General features: G+C 51.6%; 1 protein-coding gene and 1 long non-coding RNA gene across 2 annotated transcripts; both read right to left on the bottom strand.

The window, feature by feature from the left end:
• Nucleotides 1–1,173: 1,173 nt before the first annotated feature.
• On the bottom strand, nucleotides 1,174–15,934 carry LOC311166132 (hydrocephalus-inducing protein-like; the record flags this gene model as incomplete). Its single annotated transcript, XM_084227611.1, has 11 exons — nucleotides 1,174–1,238; nucleotides 3,771–3,856; nucleotides 5,710–5,936; nucleotides 7,230–7,395; nucleotides 7,899–7,990; nucleotides 8,857–9,021; nucleotides 9,469–9,640; nucleotides 10,845–10,945; nucleotides 11,745–11,977; nucleotides 13,868–13,935; nucleotides 15,864–15,934. The coding sequence occupies 11 exons, from the start codon at nucleotides 15,932–15,934 to the stop codon at nucleotides 1,174–1,176; spliced, it is 1,446 nt and encodes a 481-aa protein (XP_084083737.1).
• A 40-nt stretch (nucleotides 15,935–15,974) lies between these two features.
• LOC311166145 lies at nucleotides 15,975–18,552 on the bottom strand. Its single transcript, XR_014616987.1, has 3 exons — nucleotides 18,214–18,552; nucleotides 17,215–17,333; nucleotides 15,975–16,087 (listed from the first exon to the last, which is right to left on the bottom strand). It is a non-coding gene; the product is annotated as an uncharacterized lncRNA (long non-coding RNA).
• Nucleotides 18,553–18,609: the final 57 nt, after the last annotated feature.

Here is an 18,609-nt window from a genome sequence, read left to right as displayed (position 1 = left end):
CAAGGTATGCACAGAGACCCTGGGTACAGTGCTGGGAAAAAAAGGGGGATTGGTGTGGGAATTGGGGGATTCAGGATGGGGAAAGTTTGAGTTTTTGGGAATTTGGGGTATTTCAGGCCCTTTTTGGGGGGGTTTTGGGGGTGTTTTGGAGGGGTTTGGGGTGTTGTAGGTCCCTTTTTGGTGAAGGAGATCTTCCTGGCGCTGCTCTGGGTGATCCTGGAGCCCTGCAGGGCCTTGCAGGCGGCGCCCACCTGCACCTCGGTGTCCAACCGCACCCAGGTGATGTCGCGGTGCCCGGCACCAGGGCAGTTCCTGGAACCCCAAGAACCTGGGATGGGAACAGGGCCAGGAGAGACCCAGACACCCGGGAACGTTCACCAAACACCCGGGAATGTTCCCCAGACACGTGGGAATGTTCCCCAGACACCCGGGAATGTTCCCCAGACACCCGGGAATGTTCCCCCCCAAATTCTGAAATGTTTCCTGTTGAGTAACAGTTCCCCAAAAAAAGTCCAGAAATGCTCTCCAAAAGAAATCCTGAAACATTCCTCCAAAAATCCAGAAATGTTCCCCCCAAAAATTCAGAAATATTTCCCAAAGACATCCAGAAATGTTACTGCAAAAAATCCTGTAACTTTCCCAAAAAATGAGGAACATTCCCCAAAAAATCTAGAAATATTCCTCCTCAAAAAATCTAAAACCAACCCTGTTCCCCATCTAGAAACATTCCCCAAAACTATAGAAATGTTCCCAAAAATCAAGAAATTCACCCTCCCCACAAAAAAAAGCATGAAACATTGCTCCAAAAATCCCAACATTCCCCCTCAAAAAAAAAACAAACCAGAATTCCGCAAAAGAATCCTGAACTCTCCACCCCAATTCAGAAATTCCCCCCTAGAAAATCCTGAAATTCATCCTCCCAAAAAATCCAGAAATTTCCCAGCAAAAATCAAGAAATTCCCCCTAAAACCCCAGAAATTCACCCTCAAAACTCCAGACATTCCCCCCAAAATCCCGATACTTTGCCCAAACAATCCAGCCCCAGGCCCCCCTCACCCTCTCACCCCCCAAAGCCCCACAATTCCCCAGTGCCCAAAAGCCGCCCGGAATCTCCGGAATCCCCAGAATGCCAGGATTGCCCCAGATCTCCCTAGGGGCAGAGCATGGAGAGCATCAGCTCCTGGGGCTCCTCAGGAGCTGGGGCAGGAACAGGATGTGCTTCGGGGCTTTGCCCACAGCTGGGCAAACGGGAGAAAAACCCCAACATCAGCAACAGATCTGCCCCAAATCTGCCCCAAGCAGGCCCCAAAACTTCCCAAATTCACTCTGGATACACACCAAACCATCTGCCCAAAATCCCACCAAAATCCTCCATGCTGTGACCCAGTGCTGTCTCATCATTTTTAAGGATTTCTCACAGTTCCAAAAAATGATATCTCAGCTCTGGGGGAAGCCTCCTCTAACCTGATGGTGTTGTGCCATCTCCTCAAGGAATCAGCTGCAGTCCCAATTATTATTACAGAACCACTCCAACAGTTTGCTGGGTTTAAAGCATCTCTGTGCTGAGGGAATTTTGGAGGAGACAGCTGTTGGATGGTTCATTAGTCTGTCACCCCCAGACCTTCACTCCTAAGTGCCATTCTCAAGAGCCTTGTTTTAAATTCCATTTAGGAAATTCTCTCCCACTTAGAGCCTGGGTGGTGGCCAGGCCTCAGCTCTGCCTGGACTGGAATTTGCCAACAGACCCAGATGTTTTCTGCATCAAAACTAGATTTTGATTGCTTTGACTGGGCAATCTGACCCTCTAGACATGACAGTTGGACTATTTTAAAAGGGAGCTTGGGAATTATTATCTGGAAATAATTATCCAAGTCCCCCCTGAATGGAGATTTGTCAGCTGTGTGCAGACTCTGGGATGATGGTACATTATTTCAGAGATTGCTATTTACCTAATTTCACCTATGTTGTTAGTTTTGTCTGCTATTTGAAATATTCCTGATTGTTGTATCCAAATTATTCCTAATTGCTGTAAGGTTCTTGTCCACTGCATGTATTATTTTACTATGATGTTGCTTCATACTCATAACAAAAGACATGCATCTCATTCTTAAAAAACAAAACAGAGGAGGAATGAATGCCTTAAGAACGTTCAAAAAATGCAAAATGTACAGGAGAAATTTGGATGACTAATCATTCTGAATGATGCAATATTTACATGAGAAATTTGGAAAAAAAGATCATCACCTCTAAATCCCAACTGAGTGTACCACAGTGAAGCCCAATTGATTCTTTACCTTCAGGAGAAGATGTGCCTGTGTTTTATCATCAGCAGCTCAAAGCAGTCACCTGTTCATTCCATCAGACACTGATCAGCTCTGAAAAAATGAGGCCCAGTGGAAAGAGAAATAACCTCATCACCTTGCAGCCTCTGTGGCCAGAGCAGGAGCAGGAGGAGGACTGCCAAGACATGGCTGTGTCTGGAAAGTGACAGAGGCCATTTGCCAACAAAAGCCTCAGGGCATCCTCATGGTACAGTGCTCCTACTGCCCTTCCTCAGTTATTCCCTGTTCCAGCTCCCAGGAGGACATTCAGGGATGGCAAAGATCAACATTTCCAGCTAATAGACTTTCTTACTTCTCAACTGATTGGAAACAATGGTCATTTCTTTCCATTTCCCCAAGAGACACTGGACATTGTTCTTTTGTTTTCTCATGCTGCAGAACCCTGTGTCAATGACTTGATGGAATTTGGTAAGTTTTGTTGATTGTAATTGACCTTTTATCTATCTTATCCCATATCTAATAGATAACCAGTGAGAACCTTGGTGAGATAATACCCTCACAAGAGTGAGCAGTTTCAACATCAGAACATAGGAGCCTTTTTTAAATGAACAAAAAGGGGAGGATGCCATAGACAGGTAGAACAATGATAAAAGAAAGGCCTTATGAAATCAGGCCTTGCTCTGCTCTATTAATAGCTGGCCTGTCATCTCCTCTGAGTGCAGCTGAGCAGCTACAAGTTCCCATGTGAAGCCATTTTGAGAGTGAGACTTTGTGAACAATCTACTCTGAGGGTGAGAAACAAATACACCTGCAACAACAAGGGATTTGTCCCATGAGAATCAGTGAAGAGAACAGGTAAATGATACAATAGAGATTTGATGCACTAGTAAAATCTATTTTATTAACCAATAATAGAATAACTGCTAAGAAATCTATTAACTAACTAAAGTTGCACACGAGGTCTATCAAACTGTGTAAAATTAGTTGTGTGACTAAAGAATAAAGAGTTCTTCTCCAGCTCAGCTGGGTCCTCTAGGATTTGAGTTCCTCCCTTCTTTGGGGCTTTGGTTGCCCCCTTCTTCGGGGCTTTGAGTTCCTTCTTTTCTGGTGCTTTGGCTTCCTTCCCTGGGAATTTGGTTTCCTTCCTCTCTGGAAATATGGTTTCCTTCTTTTCTGGAGATCTATTTTTCTTTTCTGGGAGTTTGTTTTCCTTCTTTTCTGGGGCTTTGGTTTCCTTTTTCTCTGGGGCCTTGGTTTCCTTTTTCTCTGGGGCCTTGGTTTCCTTTTTCTCTGATGCTTTGGTTTCTTTCTTCTCTGGGGCCTTGGTTTCTTTTTTTTCTGGGGCTTTCCTTTCCTTCTTCTCTGGGGCTTTGGTTTCCTTTTTTGGGATTTTGGTTTCCTTCTTCTCTGGGGCCTTGGCTTCCTTCTTCTCTGGTGGTTTGCTTTTCCTTTTCTCTGGTTTTGGAGGTTGCTTCCCCACAGAGACACCCTTCTCTTCCTTCTTCTGCCTCTCTTGCTCCTCTGAGGCTTTTGCCTCCTCCTCAAGCTTTTGAGCTGGCTGCTTCAGCTCCCTTCTGCAGACAAAATAGAAAACATGGCTGAGAGTCCCCAGCAGAAACTTGGGCTCACCAGTCCTGGCTGGCCCTGCACTTCATCCCTCGACCCTGAGGCCATTTCTGTGAATTCTCCTCAGCCCACAGAGGTTGGGAACATCCCCAGTGAGGGCATTGCTGGAAGGGGACCTCCAGGACCAGCCAAACCTGAGCTTTGCCATCATAAGCTCTTGGCTGTGCAAGCTCCCTCTCAAGGCACAGCCAGAGCCCTCCAGCCCAGTGCCAAAGGCTGATCCACCAGCTCTCTGTGCTGATGCTGAAAACACCCTTTGTCTCTTGGCTTCCCAGGTGAGAGCAGAGCACAGATTGCCAACATCTGCTCATCTCTCCTACAATTCTTACTCAGCTCCTTCAGCCCCCTTCTCCCTGGGCATGGCTGAAGCATGATTTTAAAGAGTTAAGATTTCAGCTGAGGGTTAGAAGCAATTCACATGGATCAGGATGTAAGGTAGACAGGCAGACCATAGGTTAATGATTATGAGATGCTGAAGCTGGAGCTGATTGTTCTATTGTTTACCATTAGGAGCTTCTTTCTAGAAGGAAGTGGAGGAAGTGAACTGGTATAAGAACAAATTGAAACCTGGAGAACAATGGTTAGCACCTGGGCTTGATGTCAATCAAGCACTAAGCAGGGGACCTTGCATCCTGCCAGAGGGTCACAGAGACCTGATGAAGACATTCCTGACTTCATCCCTTAAGACCACGGACCCAATTTGAGACCATTGACCCAATTCAAGGGAAGAATTACACAGGTGTGAAGGACCAATGACCTCATTGAATACAGAGCAGGGATGGGAGGTGCTGGGGCTGTGCAGATGTATTGTATCTAAGATCCTGGGAAATAAAGAGAGGGCACAGAACCTTGGGCAGCGCGGTCACGCCTGTTAGGGACGGCTCTGGTGCCGCCCTCCGGTGTTAATAAACACACCACTGTCTAACTTTAATTAGTTAGAGAGTCTCTGTCCGTCATCTTCAGGTTTAACAATTCACAGCCTGCTCCTTAATGAGAACAATCCTGTCAGTCAGAAAGCAAAGGCTGCAGGAACTCCTCTCCTGCCAGACAGGCTCTTGGCAGCCAGATTTCCTGCTGGAGCCCAGCTGGGACCAAGCAAACCAGGGCTGGCTGCCATGGAAACCATTTGAAGCAGCCTCGTCCCTCTCCTCCCTGTGAAACCAACTCCAGCCTGGCCTGGACAAGTCCTGATGCACAGGCTTGCTTTAAGCAGCCTCCACTCCCAGCTCCACACTTTGCCTGTGTGTCCTGAGCTGGGCTGCCCTGCTGGAGCTGAGCCTCTCCTGGGCTTGCCTACTGCTGCAGCTGAAGGGGAGCCCAAAGGACATGAGCTTTTCTGGGTGCTGTTCCAGCACAAGGAGAACCCTGGCAGATCAGCACTGCAAGGACTTCATCTGGGGCAGGAGCAGGACCCAAATCAAGGTTTGGTCTGTGCCCCACGCCTGCCCATACCACAATCCCACTGCTTTGGTGAAGAAGGGAGATGATGAAGAAGATGCCACTCAACACCATGGAATTCAAGACACCTCTAGAGGCAGTGCCAAGGCCAGCCCAGAGCCCAGCTCCCTGCAGGCAGCAGCTAAACCAGGAGGGCTCAGCACTCCAATAGAGAAGAAGATGTTCTGTGTCAACAGAAGAAGGTCCTTCCTCTCTTGGGAGCCAGGGAGCTCAGAGTGGCCATCCCTGGGCTGCTTCTGGCCTTTGCTCAGCAGCACCTCTGAGCTCAGAGTCCTTGGAGCAGGGCAGCCCTGCAGGGACAATAACCCCTGGCAGAGCAGTAACCCATGGAAGGCTCACTCACCTTTCTCTGAGAGGTGCCTGAGAGCCACAGTTGATCTCCTGGGGGCTCAGGGAGGAGCTGACACGTGAGGCCTCCCCGCTCACCAGCACCTCAGAGGTGGGGCCTCCCTCCACGGGGCACAGCTCCCTGACATTGGAGGGGCTGCTGAGGTGGCCAGAGAAGGTGGAGGAGACCTGCTGGCTCTGTCCTGGCTGCAGCACACCTGAGAGTGGCAGGATACTGAAAGCCTGGATGGAAGACAGGAGAGATTGAGGTGTTGAGCATGGAAATGGATGCAGAAGAGCATCTTGGAGCAAAGTGCAGCTGTACCTGGAGGGGCCTATTCCCCAAACACTGCCAGAATCACCCTCACCTCATCCTGCATCCATGCCACTGACCAGTGCAGGGACCATGGCGAAAATCTCCTCCCATACCCACAGGTCAATGCATTAATTAGTACATTGCATGGAAGTGAACTGGGATGTCTCCTGGCAGTAGACATTCTCTCTGATACACAACTTGCCTTTAAAAAGATTTAAAACTTCCTGCTTTTAGAGAAGGAGGAGACTCAGAGTGAGAGCTCTTGGAGCTGAGGGAAGGACTCCAGCCCAGCTCATCTGACTCCTGAGGCTCTTCCCCTCTCTCTCTGATTTAAATGCTGCTTTCCCAAGGTGCTACAGCAAAAGCTCCTGCAAAAATTTCCTGTGCACCACCTGAGGAGTTCCAGGGGGAGCAGTGCCCTCCACAGGTGCTGCACAGCGTCCTTGGGCAGCCCCACAACGTGTCCTGCACGGCCTCTCCAACAAGCAGCTGCTTCAGCAGCACTTTGGGATGGCCTGGAGGGATGGGAGGCCCCTCTGTGGCCAATGCTGAGGGCCCCCAGTGGCACTGGGAGCTCCAGCCCTGCTGGCCACACTGACAATGGGCAAGTGAGACAGATTCCCTCTTGCCTTCTCCGCTTCCAGGGGAGTGTGTGCTACGTCCAGGGAGCACCTGAACCCCTCCAAGCCTCGTGGGAGGTGAGGGTTTTCAGCAGTTTGTGCTGGCACCTGAAAAACAAGCCATTTTCTGTGCTGGCAGGAAGAGACAGCCACTCTGCAAAGCCTCTGTCTGTAAGAGAGCTTCAGGGCCAGCAGTGCAATGGCAGCTCTGGGCTGAAAGCAGAGCCCTGCACACAGGGAGTCTGGCTGGCTTGGCAAGAGGCTCCATGGAGATCAGGACTCATCCCAGCTGGCTCTGGGAAGGAAGCTGCAGGTCTGACCATGATGATGCAGATAAAAGCTTCATCTTACATTGGGAATGAAAGAAGGCAAAAAATCCCACACTCAACACAGGCCTGTAGGATCTGAGTCAGCTTCTCCAAGGAAAACTCTCCTGTTTCTCCCTCCCACTCACCCCATGTCCAGCCACTGGCCCTGCTGCCCAGCTCACTGCCCGGGCACAGGCCAGCAGGGCAGCAAAAAGGGAGGTCAGCACGAGCATGACTTGGTGCTGGCAGGCTGGGCAGGCAACACAAGCACTGGATGTACAACAAAATCTACCTCTGCTCCTGAAGACTGCCTAAAATCCTGCACTTCCTTCAGGGCTCTGGCTGGCTCCTCCTCCTTTCTAATCCTGAAGTGCCTCCATCGCGTTCCTGAGGAGGAAGCACTGCTCCTTTTTTCTTTTGGTGGTTCAGGTTTGAATTTAGGTTGGTAAAGCTCATCTCTGGAAAATAAGATAACTATGAACAGGGACCTGCACTGGGAGGGAGGGACACCTGCACCAGCAGCTCCTGGCCAGGATGCAGCCCCTGGCTGGGTGCTGGGCACGTTGAACTGAGAAATGGTTTGATCCAGCCCTTCCCAATCCAGGCTGGAGCAGCTCTGTTCTAAAGGCAGCCCAGGGATGGCACTGAGGTGCTGCAGCAGCTGCAACTGCTTGCACTGAGGAACTACAGAGGACAGGCATGAACACCTTGTGGGGATGCCAAAAGCACAGTGGGAGAAGAAAAGACAGAGAAGGCAGCAAAAAGGTGAGATCTGAGGCACCCAGGGGCAGACCCAGCCAGTGCCCAGCCAGCACAGCCCCCCCAGGGCCCAAGGCCAGAAACTCTGCAGCTCCAGCAGGGATTTATCAGCAATGTTCCCCTGACACTGCTGGGGGGTTGGTTGACATTTCCCAACACTCCCAGCTGACTCAGCTCACATTCCCCATCCATCCATCCATACTCAGGCTGTGGTGCTGGGATCCTGCCAAGCTCTGTCATCCTTGGGCTTGGGGAGGTTTCTGCCGGCCGTCCTGAGCTCCGTAATTGTGCTCTCTGTGCCAGGAAGCAAGCAAGAAAGATGTTAAAAAAACCAAAACAAACCACAACAGGGAAACCTAAAATACCTTCAACAGCTCAACCCTGCTCAAGTCATTTCTTTAGGGACACCTACCACTCTCCAGCTGAAATGCTGGGCTTTTGGGGAAAAGGAAAATTACATGTTCACTTCCAAATCGAAAAAGATTAAGGTAAGAGAACCTTTCAAACTACAAATTACTGGCGCAAAGGTAAAAACTTTGCAAGAAATCTCTAGTTAGACCAGGCTGACAGTTCAACAACTGGTTCTTCTGGTGGGGAGAAACCCTCCTCTTTAAGGGAAGCAGCCTCAGAGTTGAAAGCAACTGTTTTGTCAGACTTCAGGCTCCCTGGCACAGCCTGTACTGCCTGTTCTTCCTGTTCACTGATTTACAACAGTGCCACAATGGCCCAGGTTCAGATGTTTGGTGCCATCCAGGGAATCTGGCATCGTCATTTCCATATGTCTTGATATAAGTTTCAATCCTTGCAACCACTCTTCAAATGCCAGCTTTCCTTTCTTTTATGGAAAGCTCAAGGCTCCCAGAAGTCTTCTGACATCCTCTTTTGTGCTCAGAGAGATGACATTTTAAAACAGATGTTTCCAAATTTAACAGCATTTTAAAGAATAATGAACTAAAATGACCCTGGATTCCAGCTGTGCCCAACCCCATTCTGTGTCAGACACTGAGATTCCCACCTCTAAGGCATGAGCTGTTTGTGCCACCCATCCCTCCTGTCCTTCCCACAGCAGCCTGTGCCTGTTTTCCCCAGCAGAATCCCTGTGCCCTGTGCCCCCTGCCAGGAGCAGTTGCACACAGGCACACAGCTCCCCGTGCCCTCACCCGTGGGTTTCTCTCATCCCCGAACACGCCGATGAAAACATTGGTGCGATGCTTGCCCGGCGCCTGCACTTCCACCACAACGGGGATCTCTGCTGTGCTCTGGGGCTGGACAATGCCACAGGGCTTCGGGCTGGAGTAGAACACAGCAGAGTCCTCCTGGCGTTTCTGGAAGGGACAGAATGAAATGCAGCTTCAGAGGCACCTCGGAAGAAACTTTAGACTCCTTAACATCCACCCCAACAGCAACTTACACACATGTTTAAAACTGCCCAGGACAAAGGTAAAAGACACAAACAAGATGCAAGAATTGGAGGCTTAGGATTCCCAGGGGATCTTGCAAGGAGGCTGCCAGCACAGGCATTGCTGTCTGTGGATGCAGCAGCTTTTCACAACCCTCTAAGATCTCCCGTAAGAAAACACACTGAAGACTAGAACATCAACTGTTTCCTCAGGAGCTTCAACTGCCTCCTCAGGTTGACATTTGGGTAGGATCCTGTTCTCAGCAGATCTTTAAGACTGGATAGAAATTAACAAGCTCTTATCCAAAGCCTTTTTTCCCCTAATAATCTCCTCAATAATATTTGACAGGAGGAGGTGGATGTGATGCCAAACCTGGGGAATAAGCCCGTAGCAGCCAGGAAGGTGGCTGGGATTCCTAATGAGGATCTTCCTCTCATAGGGCACCTTCAGCTGGCACTCATCGTACTGGAGCACATGGGTGGACACTTGGAGCTCAGGAACGAGACATCTGGGCAAAGAGATGACCCCAGGGGAATCAGAGACACTGAGAGAATAGAGAACATTTACCCCCAAAGATTGGGAAATGGAGCAGAACACATTGGTCACTGTCAAATGGACATTTAACAGCCCTACAGGGATAAATTGCCTTCTACCTATTCCCACTCCAATAGGTCTTGTCAAGGAGGGCCAAACCCTGAGAGGCAGCACCCAGAGGCTGCCAAGTGCCCCACACAGAGCACTTGGTGCCACAACTGCCCCAGCCCCTCCTTCACCCAAGGAGGCTTGCAAGGACTCCTGTCACAGTCCCAGTGATCCACGAGCTCTGGGGGAGCCTTCCCAACAAGGATTAGGGCTCACTAAGGCTCAAGGAACACAGAGCTCCAGTGTCTCAGAAAAATGACTCCCTTCTCTCCCATGGTGCTGCTGCCCTGCCTGAGAACTCAGCTCTTTGCCCCAGCCCTGGAGGGCACAGACACCAGCTGCCCTCCAGAGTGGCTGATCACCCCCTCCCAGGCCCTGCAGCTCCCTCGCTCCTTCACTGCACAGCTCCAGGCACTGACTGGCCCCAGCTCCACCTGCTGTACACAATGGCAGCCCAGGCACTGACTGCATGGCTCTGCCTGGCACAGGGAACAGCACCAGGGAGCTGCAGCCCTCTGGCCATTCAGCTGGCACCCACAGCAGCACAGCAGGATGCAATTCTGCTGCAGCAACAACCACTTTTGGTCTCAACTCTGAGAACATTAAAGCTCCAAATGGCAAGCAGAGGGAAGGAGAAAAACTGCAGCTGACCTGCCACATCCAGGGCTGCTTTCCCCTCCTAAGACCTTGCCCTCAGCACTTGCTGGGAGCCACTTGCCCCCTGCCATGTGCCCTCATCAACAGAAGCGGACCCTGACTCTCAGCACGCTGCTTGCTGTGGCCCAAACCAATGCACACTGCTCACAACCAGCACAACTCCACCTCTTGCAGCAAGAAGGAGAGGAGGCCCTCGGGAAATTTGTCCCACCTCAAGCACCAAAACCCAGGCCCATAAATGAGATCATTCCTGCTCCCTTTAGATAAGGGCCAGGGCCGTGCTGGGCTGTGAGCAGGGCTGCTTTTCACCACAGGCTGCTGTCCAAGCCCTGCTGTTCTCATGTCCAGCTGGCACAACATGAGGCCATTGAGCAGCACTTCTTCTGGGCAGCTGCAGCCAGCAAAGCCTGTGCAAGGCAGTTCCTGGGGAGGCCAGCAAGGGCTGGTACCTGGCTGTGATGATCAGTGTTGCCACTCCCTTGCCAATACCCTCCAGATCCACCAGCATCCTCCGATAGAATTCCATCACCGTGTTGGAGCACAGGGTCACCTGGTGCAAGAGAAGAACAGGAAATTCTCCCTTACAAAAGCTCATTACCCATGTGTGATATCCTCCAGTTCTTGAGGGAGGATTTGGCCATAATTCTTCTGCTGCTCCATGTGTAGAGCACAGTCTCAGAGGAACAAAAGCCTTCTGCCAATACCAGACTTGTTAAACACAACTTGCTATCAGAACACACGTCAGCTACATTAAAACATCAGACTAAAGCTCTCTGCACCACTGCATTCAAATTAAGGGGCCAGTTTCTCATCTGACCACAATGACATCCATGCAGAGGAAATCTGACTTGAACACAATGAGTTCAGCTTCACAGCAGGAAGCTGAGGGAAAAGGGTGGACCAGCAAGTGCTGGGCACTTCATGGCTGCAGAGTATTTTGTCCCCCCTGGAGATTCCTGCAGTGAACACAAATCATTCTGCTCCCCAGGAGAGGGGAAATGACACCAAGAAGAAAAGCTGACTGCTTTATACAATGACATCTCTCTAACAGCCACCTTCTGCCCTCATCCTTGCTCTGCCCACTTGCAATCAAATCAATTGCTCTCAAAAAACACAAGAATGGCTTCAGGCCTTGACCATAAGGTATGTGACCTCAGCAGATGATTTTGGAAACCAAACAGTGCTCCTGGAGGAACATCCCGAGTAAGGCAGCTAGCAGAGGCCTCCCAGCACTGCAGATCTCTCACTCTCAGCATGCTCAAAGCTGGCACCAGAGCTGAAGCCCTCCCACACTCCAGTGCAGCTTCAGCCCTGCTGCTGCAGCGTCTGTGGCTGCACTCTTGCCGTACCTCGATGTCCTGGTGGCCCTGGGGGAGGATGGTCCCTTGGCTGGGATTGATGGTGAACTCCCTGGGCTCCACATAGAAATGGATTCCCTTCCTCCAGGCTGGGTCGCTGTCCCTGCGGATCTGATCCACGCTGTCCACAGCCGGCTGCGTGCCATCGTCCGACATGCGGAGCTGGAACCTCAGGGGCACTGGGGAGCTGTTGGTGAGGCGACAGCGCTGGGTGTAGGGAAAGCCTGGCAAAGGACACAAATATCCAGTCAGGCACCCACTATGGCATGATCCTGGGGTGAATATCCTGCCAGGATGAAAGTGGGATTGGAGTTCGGCTCTTTATTATCTGAACTACAGCTCACTAAGAAGCTGCGTGAGGAATTAATCATCACTTAGTTCCCTCTGACACAGATTCCAGACTGCAGCCCTGAAAATGCCCACTCCTAGCCCTGCTCAACACTGCAAGCTTCTCTCTTTGGCATGGGGAGGAGCTCCCTCCCCTGCCCCAAACCAGCACCACTTATCTCTCAGTGATGAGTGTGCACCCAGACACAGCATTTACTCTGAGAATTCAAGCTGGAAAATTCCCTGCCAAGCCTGCCAACACTTTTCAAGATATATAAACAGTGAGTTGTCATTGAGAAGAAGCTAGAGCAAAAGAAAGTGAGGATGGAATCAGGAACTAGAACATGAGGCAAAGCACCCTAAAGCAGCCTCTCTCTGCAGGATCCTTAAGGCATCTCTTGGTTTGGGCCAAACAGACTGAGCACGTGACAGCTCAGAGCCCACTCAACTGGGGGCACACCCGAGCCTTGCTTTGAGATTAGCAATGAGGAACCAGGTCCCACCTCACCCAACAAATGGGGACATCACACCCATGCTGCTCACTGGGATTGCTGCCTGCAAGGGTTGACCCCACTTTAGCTCTTGATTTGCTTTCCATCCTGCAAAGCCAGAGATACAGCCACTGATGGTGGGCATGTCCTGCAGAGCCCGCAGAGCAGCCACAACCTGCTCTGCAGTGCACATCTGGCTGGTCTGGCCAGCTCTGTGGGGAGGAGACTTCTCCCCAGGCCTGCTCACCAAGACTCACTGGAACACAGATGGGCAGAAAAAACAACTGCAGCTGCAGCCCAGAGCTGCTCTGTGCCCATCCAAGTGACCACTGCCAGCTCCAGCAGCGACTCCAGCAGGGAGGCAAGAGAGGCACAAAAAGAAAAAACCCAGATGTCAAAACCTCAAACGAGATTGAGCTCAGCGCATGCACACAATAGTCAAAAGTTACAAAGCAGCAAAGATACAACAGCTGCCTTCAGCTGGAGAGACCTTAAGAATGAAATCAGATTCAACATGATCAATCTCCTGGTTCAGAACCATATTTCCATCTGTTGCCTTTCTTGTTTCATTTCCTCAAAAGGCAACTTGACAAGTGCCCCCGTGCTGATGCAGGCTGGGGAAGAAGCAGCTCAGCAAAGGCAATGAGTTTCCTTCAAAAGCTCATGAACTTCATTGGTCTGGCTTTGGGCTTGGCAGCGAATGTTGCCCTTGGTCTGGGAAGGGGCAGAGGGTTTTTGGGGGGTTTTGGCCCTGGGGCTGGACTTTTCCCTTCGGGGTTTTTGGGAGTTGTGGTGTGATGCCAAGGGCGGCTGTGCAGTCGGAGCTGAGCTTGGGCAGGGAGCAGAGCTTCCCTTCCTCCCGCTCGGGGACCAAAGCTCGGCCGCTGCTGCTGCGGGAGGTTGTGTGTCGTCTGTTCTTGCCTTCTTGTCTGTGCTCTCCTGAGACAGTCTAGGAAAGAACTCTTATTCCTTTTCCCATACTTTTGCCTGGCAGCCCTGTCATTTCAAAGGTATAAGAATTTGGAGGGAGGGGCTCATCTTTCCTTTGCAGGAAGATTCCCACCTTCCTTGGCAGACATCTGTCTTTTAAAGCAGCACAGAGACACCAGAAAATACTGACTTTCTATTCCTTGCTTCTATTGGATCTAACAATGGCAAAATGCCACCTGAGGCAGCAGCAGCAGCCCTGCAGTTCACAGCCTGGAGAGGTTGCTGGGGCACACCAGGAGTGAGGGATGCTTTTCTGTGGGAAGGCACAGATCCCTGACGCTGTGTCCCAGCCCAGGGAACACTCACCAAAGGAGATGTCCCCGAAGTTGAGCTCAGGGAGGTCGAAGTGCAAACTCGGAGCAATGACGCTGCCTCTGGAGGGCGAGGACAGAGGAGGAAATGGCTTGGTTAAAGGAATTGCAAAGGCCTGGCTGTCGTGGCTCGGGGACACAAAACCTGGGCTCAGGGCACCCTGGGTTTGCAACCAACACAGCACCATGTGCTCAGCACAGGGCCCTGTGCACAGGAGGCAGCTAAAGCCAAGTGGCCAGCAGCCAACAGCCACAGATGGGCTTTGGGCACAGGGCAGGCAGGAGAAGGCCCCGGGATGCTGGTGCTCCCACGAAGGACCCTCAACACACACCCAGACATGGCTCTGTGCCTCACTTTCCCCATCTGCAATGGGATGGACATAAAGGTATCCCCACAAACTTCTATAAGCCAACCCTTGCAGCCACAGGTTCCCTGCTTTGGTCCTTTTTAGCTGGAACCGCTGTTCCCGTGGAGGAGCTTTCTAAAGAGAGTTTGATCCACACCATCATTACAGACAGAGTTCTGAGACTTGAATCCAGGGCATTCCCAAACATCCTCTGAAAAGAGCAACAACAGTTCTAGCCAGGGGACAGATGAATCCTAGAGGAAAGGACCAGCTTGTCAGCAGTGCAGCAGCTGGCAAAGCCAAGAACAACAGCTTCAACAACCAAACCCAGGGTGTCCTGAATCCAGCACAGCACCTCAGCTCTCCTTGAACTCAGCAGACAGACTCCAAAATCACCAACACCAACTGAAACCAGCACTTGAAGCTGCACAACACTCACAAGTGGATTTCATGCTTGATGCCAATCAATGCCCACTCTGTATTTTGGTTCCAAATCAAGGAGCAGTGACCTGAGCCCTCTGTGGTGTTCACAGGACTGCCCCTGGCTCTGCTCTGTGCATCTCAACAAGAGACACTTGCCCTTGCCCAAGGAGAAAGCTGCTTATGCAGAAAGACCCCATGGCCACTTTGGGGCAGGGACAGAGGAGAATCAATGATTTGACGGTGAAAGGTTCCCTCTTGATTTCCAAAATACAAAAGCAGTACTTTTCCTCCAAAAACAAAGCCAGCATCGTTTCTCCACTATGGGCACACCTACTCACCAATTTTCTCTTGCTAAGTAATAACTTCCTTGTTCTTTTTTATCCAACTCCCTTATCTCATTGGTATAATCCAGTGCAGATTGCTTTCATTTCTTTACTGCCTTGAGCCAGTGCCTGCCCACAGCAGCAGCCCAGCTCCAAAGCTGCAGAGCAGCCAGCATCAGCTCTCCTGCTCCCACTACATTATCCTAGCAGCACATGGCTCAGGCTGGCAGGGACAAGGCCTCACGCTGCTGTGCTCCTGAGCACTGAGCTCTGCCTCCCCTGGGATCAGCCCTTCTCCCTTTGGCTGCGCCAGGATTATCTCTTGCCATGGCACCAGCCCACGCAAGGATGCCCAAGTCCTTGGCACACTTCCTGCTGCACACTTCCCTGACTCCCACATCAGCCCTTTCCTGCCTGTGCCAAAGAGGCACCAGAGCACTCTGTGCACAGCAGCTGGGAGCACAGCTTGTCCCCCACAGCAGGGCTGGCAGAGGTGAGCTGAGCCTGCTGCTGCCCATCTGCCATGGATTGTTAACACAAGTTTTTACAAACACTGCTGCTGCTGCACAATCACCCAGGCTGGACCATCTCCAAAGCCCTGGGGACCTTGCTGGCTGCTCAGGTGGGACATCCCAGAGCAGCTGCTGCCCAAAGCTGATCCATCCCACTGCCTGCCATGGCCCAAGGCACAGGGAGATCCCTGCAGGGAGGAGTCATTCCAGCTCCCAGCTACCACCCAGGGCAGGAGCCATCCTCACACTAAAGCAATGCCAGCATCACAGCAGAGATTCAGACCCCAGGAAACACCTTTTTTCTCTGCTCCAGCCCAACATGAGGTAGGTGGGGCATGTCCCAGACACAGCTACAGATGTGCCCACCCAGCTCCCAGGGTCCTTACTTGATGGTCAGGATGGCAGGCGTAGGAGATCCAGCCACTCGGAACTGGAACTCTTCCTCAAAGCTCCCCATCACGGTGGCACTGAAGGAAATCTGCACACTCTGGTTCCCACCTGCTGCAATGATGCCCTCCAAGGGTGCAAACTTGAAGCAGGAGCCCATGCTGGTGGCTGAAGGGATACAGATGAAGGGAGCAGCCAGAGCTCCTTGGTTCATCAGTTTCACCTGCAGCAGCAAGAAAGCCAAGTGGAAATACATGTGGAACCTTCCCTTCTTGTGGGTTATTGTCTCATGATGCCATGGACACCCAGAAAAGGCAGAAGATGCTTTGTGCTGCTGAGTGGCAGAAGGCAAAAGATACAACAGGACAAGTTCTGCCTTTGGGTTTTCATGCAGAGCAGAGAGAACTCCACAGAACTGCAGTCACCCTGGGCTGAGCCCATGCACACAGAGCAGTGCACCTCTGCTCAGCATCACCAAGCTCACTGAGAGCTGGCCCTGAGAGCAACGTGGGCTGATTGCAGCTGTGTAGTCAATCACCCCAGAGCTGCTGCTGCCCCTCTTAGCACAGCTCCAACAGCACCGTCTGCTCATTCACCTTTTCCCATACCATCAAAACAATACACTGGGAATGAGGCATCACCATCAAAATGTATAGACAGCACCAACTTTTGGTAAGAAAACTCAGGGTGTCTTTCTCTTCCCCAGCCAAGCTTTTGAAAGTGTCTGCCATGATGCAGGGCCTCATTTTCTACCTCTTCACTTGCTCCCTCATGATGATTTTGTAAACTTGACACTATTGTGGGGGAGGCAAATAGGTAGGAAAATCCTTTGCTTTTTTCCCAGGAACACTTTTCTCTTTCTAGAGCCAGAGATGCAGCAAGGCTGAAGTGTGGTGAGGGACTGGTCAGCAAGGGAGAGAATCCCAAGTCTTTCCTGTCACTTGCAGCAATAAGCAAGAGACACTTGGCTGGAGGCTGTTTGCAGTGGGCTGAAGCTCAAAGGCAGCCAGTTTGTTGCAGCTGCTTCTGCAGAGCCCAGCCCAAAGGTGCCTTGTGTCTGGCACTGCCACAAAAGCCTCTGAACATGCAGCTTTTGGAGCCAGTGCTGGTTTCATATCCCAAGGGGTTGTTGTGCAGGGAGCCTCCCAGCTGAGCCCTAAGGAAGGCTGCCCAAAAGCAGGGACTGGGCCTTCAGGAACAACAGACACACCTTTCTGACCCCCCAGATTTGAGCAGGACATCAAATATTCCCTGCTCACAACTGCCCAGGCTGGCAGCAATTCCACAGCTCCACCAGGCTTGCTGCTGCCTCAGGAGCCATCAGGATCCCTCCCAAGCCCTGCTGCTCACCTCATAGACATGGGGGGTGTTGACAAAGATGTTCCCAAGGTCCAGAGTCTGAGAGCTGAGTTCAACCAAGGGTCCTTGGCCTTCCCCTCTGAGCTGCAGGGGCAGCCTGCTCTCACGGCCTGGGGAGAGATGTCCATTGCACTACAATCATTCCCTCTCTTACGCTGGATTTTCCAGGCTGCCTCAGTGCCAGTCCCTGACTCTGAGCTGGATGCAAGCAGCTCCTGATGCTGCAGGAGAACATATGGACCCTTCTCTTCCCTCAGGAGATATCCCTTGGGGCTGACTTCTAATTTCTAACCCATTCCTCGGGCTCACTGGGAGGTGATCCAGGTTCTGATCTGAAAAACCTAGCTGGAGCATTGCCAATCAAATTAAAAAGGGACAAAGGAAAGATTAGTAAGTACAGAGCAGCTTCTATATGAAGACTGAATGGGATTCCTCCTCACTCTAGAAATGAAATGGGAGATAGATGTGAGAGCTTTGCAATAGCATGAACGGCCTGGGAACTGGGGACAGGGAAAAATTTGTTTGCGTTTGTCCCAAAAAGGAACTTGAGGGTCTGAAAATGTTGTTAGGCAGAAACTACATCTCTGTGTAAGGGCCACATAGAAAAAGGGTCTGTGGCAAGCCAGTGGAGAAGCAGCAGATGGGACAGAGGTGTGCAAGAAATCCATTGCATTGGAGAGAGGCTGATGGAGACCTCCCCTACAGCACTGCCCAGGAATCAAAGAAAACTTCAGCCAGGCACAGCCACATGGTAGTGGAGAATCAGGGATCCTCCTTCCTCCCCTCAGCAACTCCCAGACAAACAGGAGTCCAAACTCTTTGCCTGTGAGAGGCGATCCACTTTCTCAAGGCCCTAAACACCAAGGAGTTCTCAGTTTGCTCTGGGGTAGAGCTGAACAGGGAGGTACCTCTGGAGGGAATGCAGGGCATGGGACAGCAGGGAGCCATGGTGCAGAACTGTCCTGTGCCCCTGCAGGGCCCAGCACTCACCTGTGCTGCAGCACACTGCCAGGGAGCCGCAGGGGTCACCGCTGGCCCGCGGGTGACATCCCACTGTCCCCTGCACGGTGTCACCAGCGCCCAGAGCTCCTGTGGCCGGCACCACGGAGAAAGGACTGCAACACAGACAGAGGGAGCAGGGCTGGGGGGACACCTGGCCAGGAGATTCCTTCTGCACTGCAGCTCTCTGCAGCTGCCTTGGGCAAGCAGGGAGCAAACCAAGCACAGGCAGCAGAAGACAGCCAGGACAGACAGCATCAGAAACAGCCACGCAGCCACTGCTGAGGAGATCCAGCCCTCACCAGATCCTGTGGGGAAAATGACCTCAGCTCCCCCATACTCTGCATCCAGCTCTCTGCCATGAGCCTCAAGGGTCCCACTGCCAGC

Source organism: Fringilla coelebs (genome assembly GCF_963513975.1).
Source record: "Fringilla coelebs genome assembly, contig: SCAFFOLD_43, whole genome shotgun sequence".
NCBI lineage: Eukaryota > Metazoa > Chordata > Aves > Passeriformes > Fringillidae > Fringilla > Fringilla coelebs.
The sequence above is the reverse complement of the archived record's forward strand: the minus strand, read 5'-3'. Positions and strand labels throughout refer to the sequence as shown.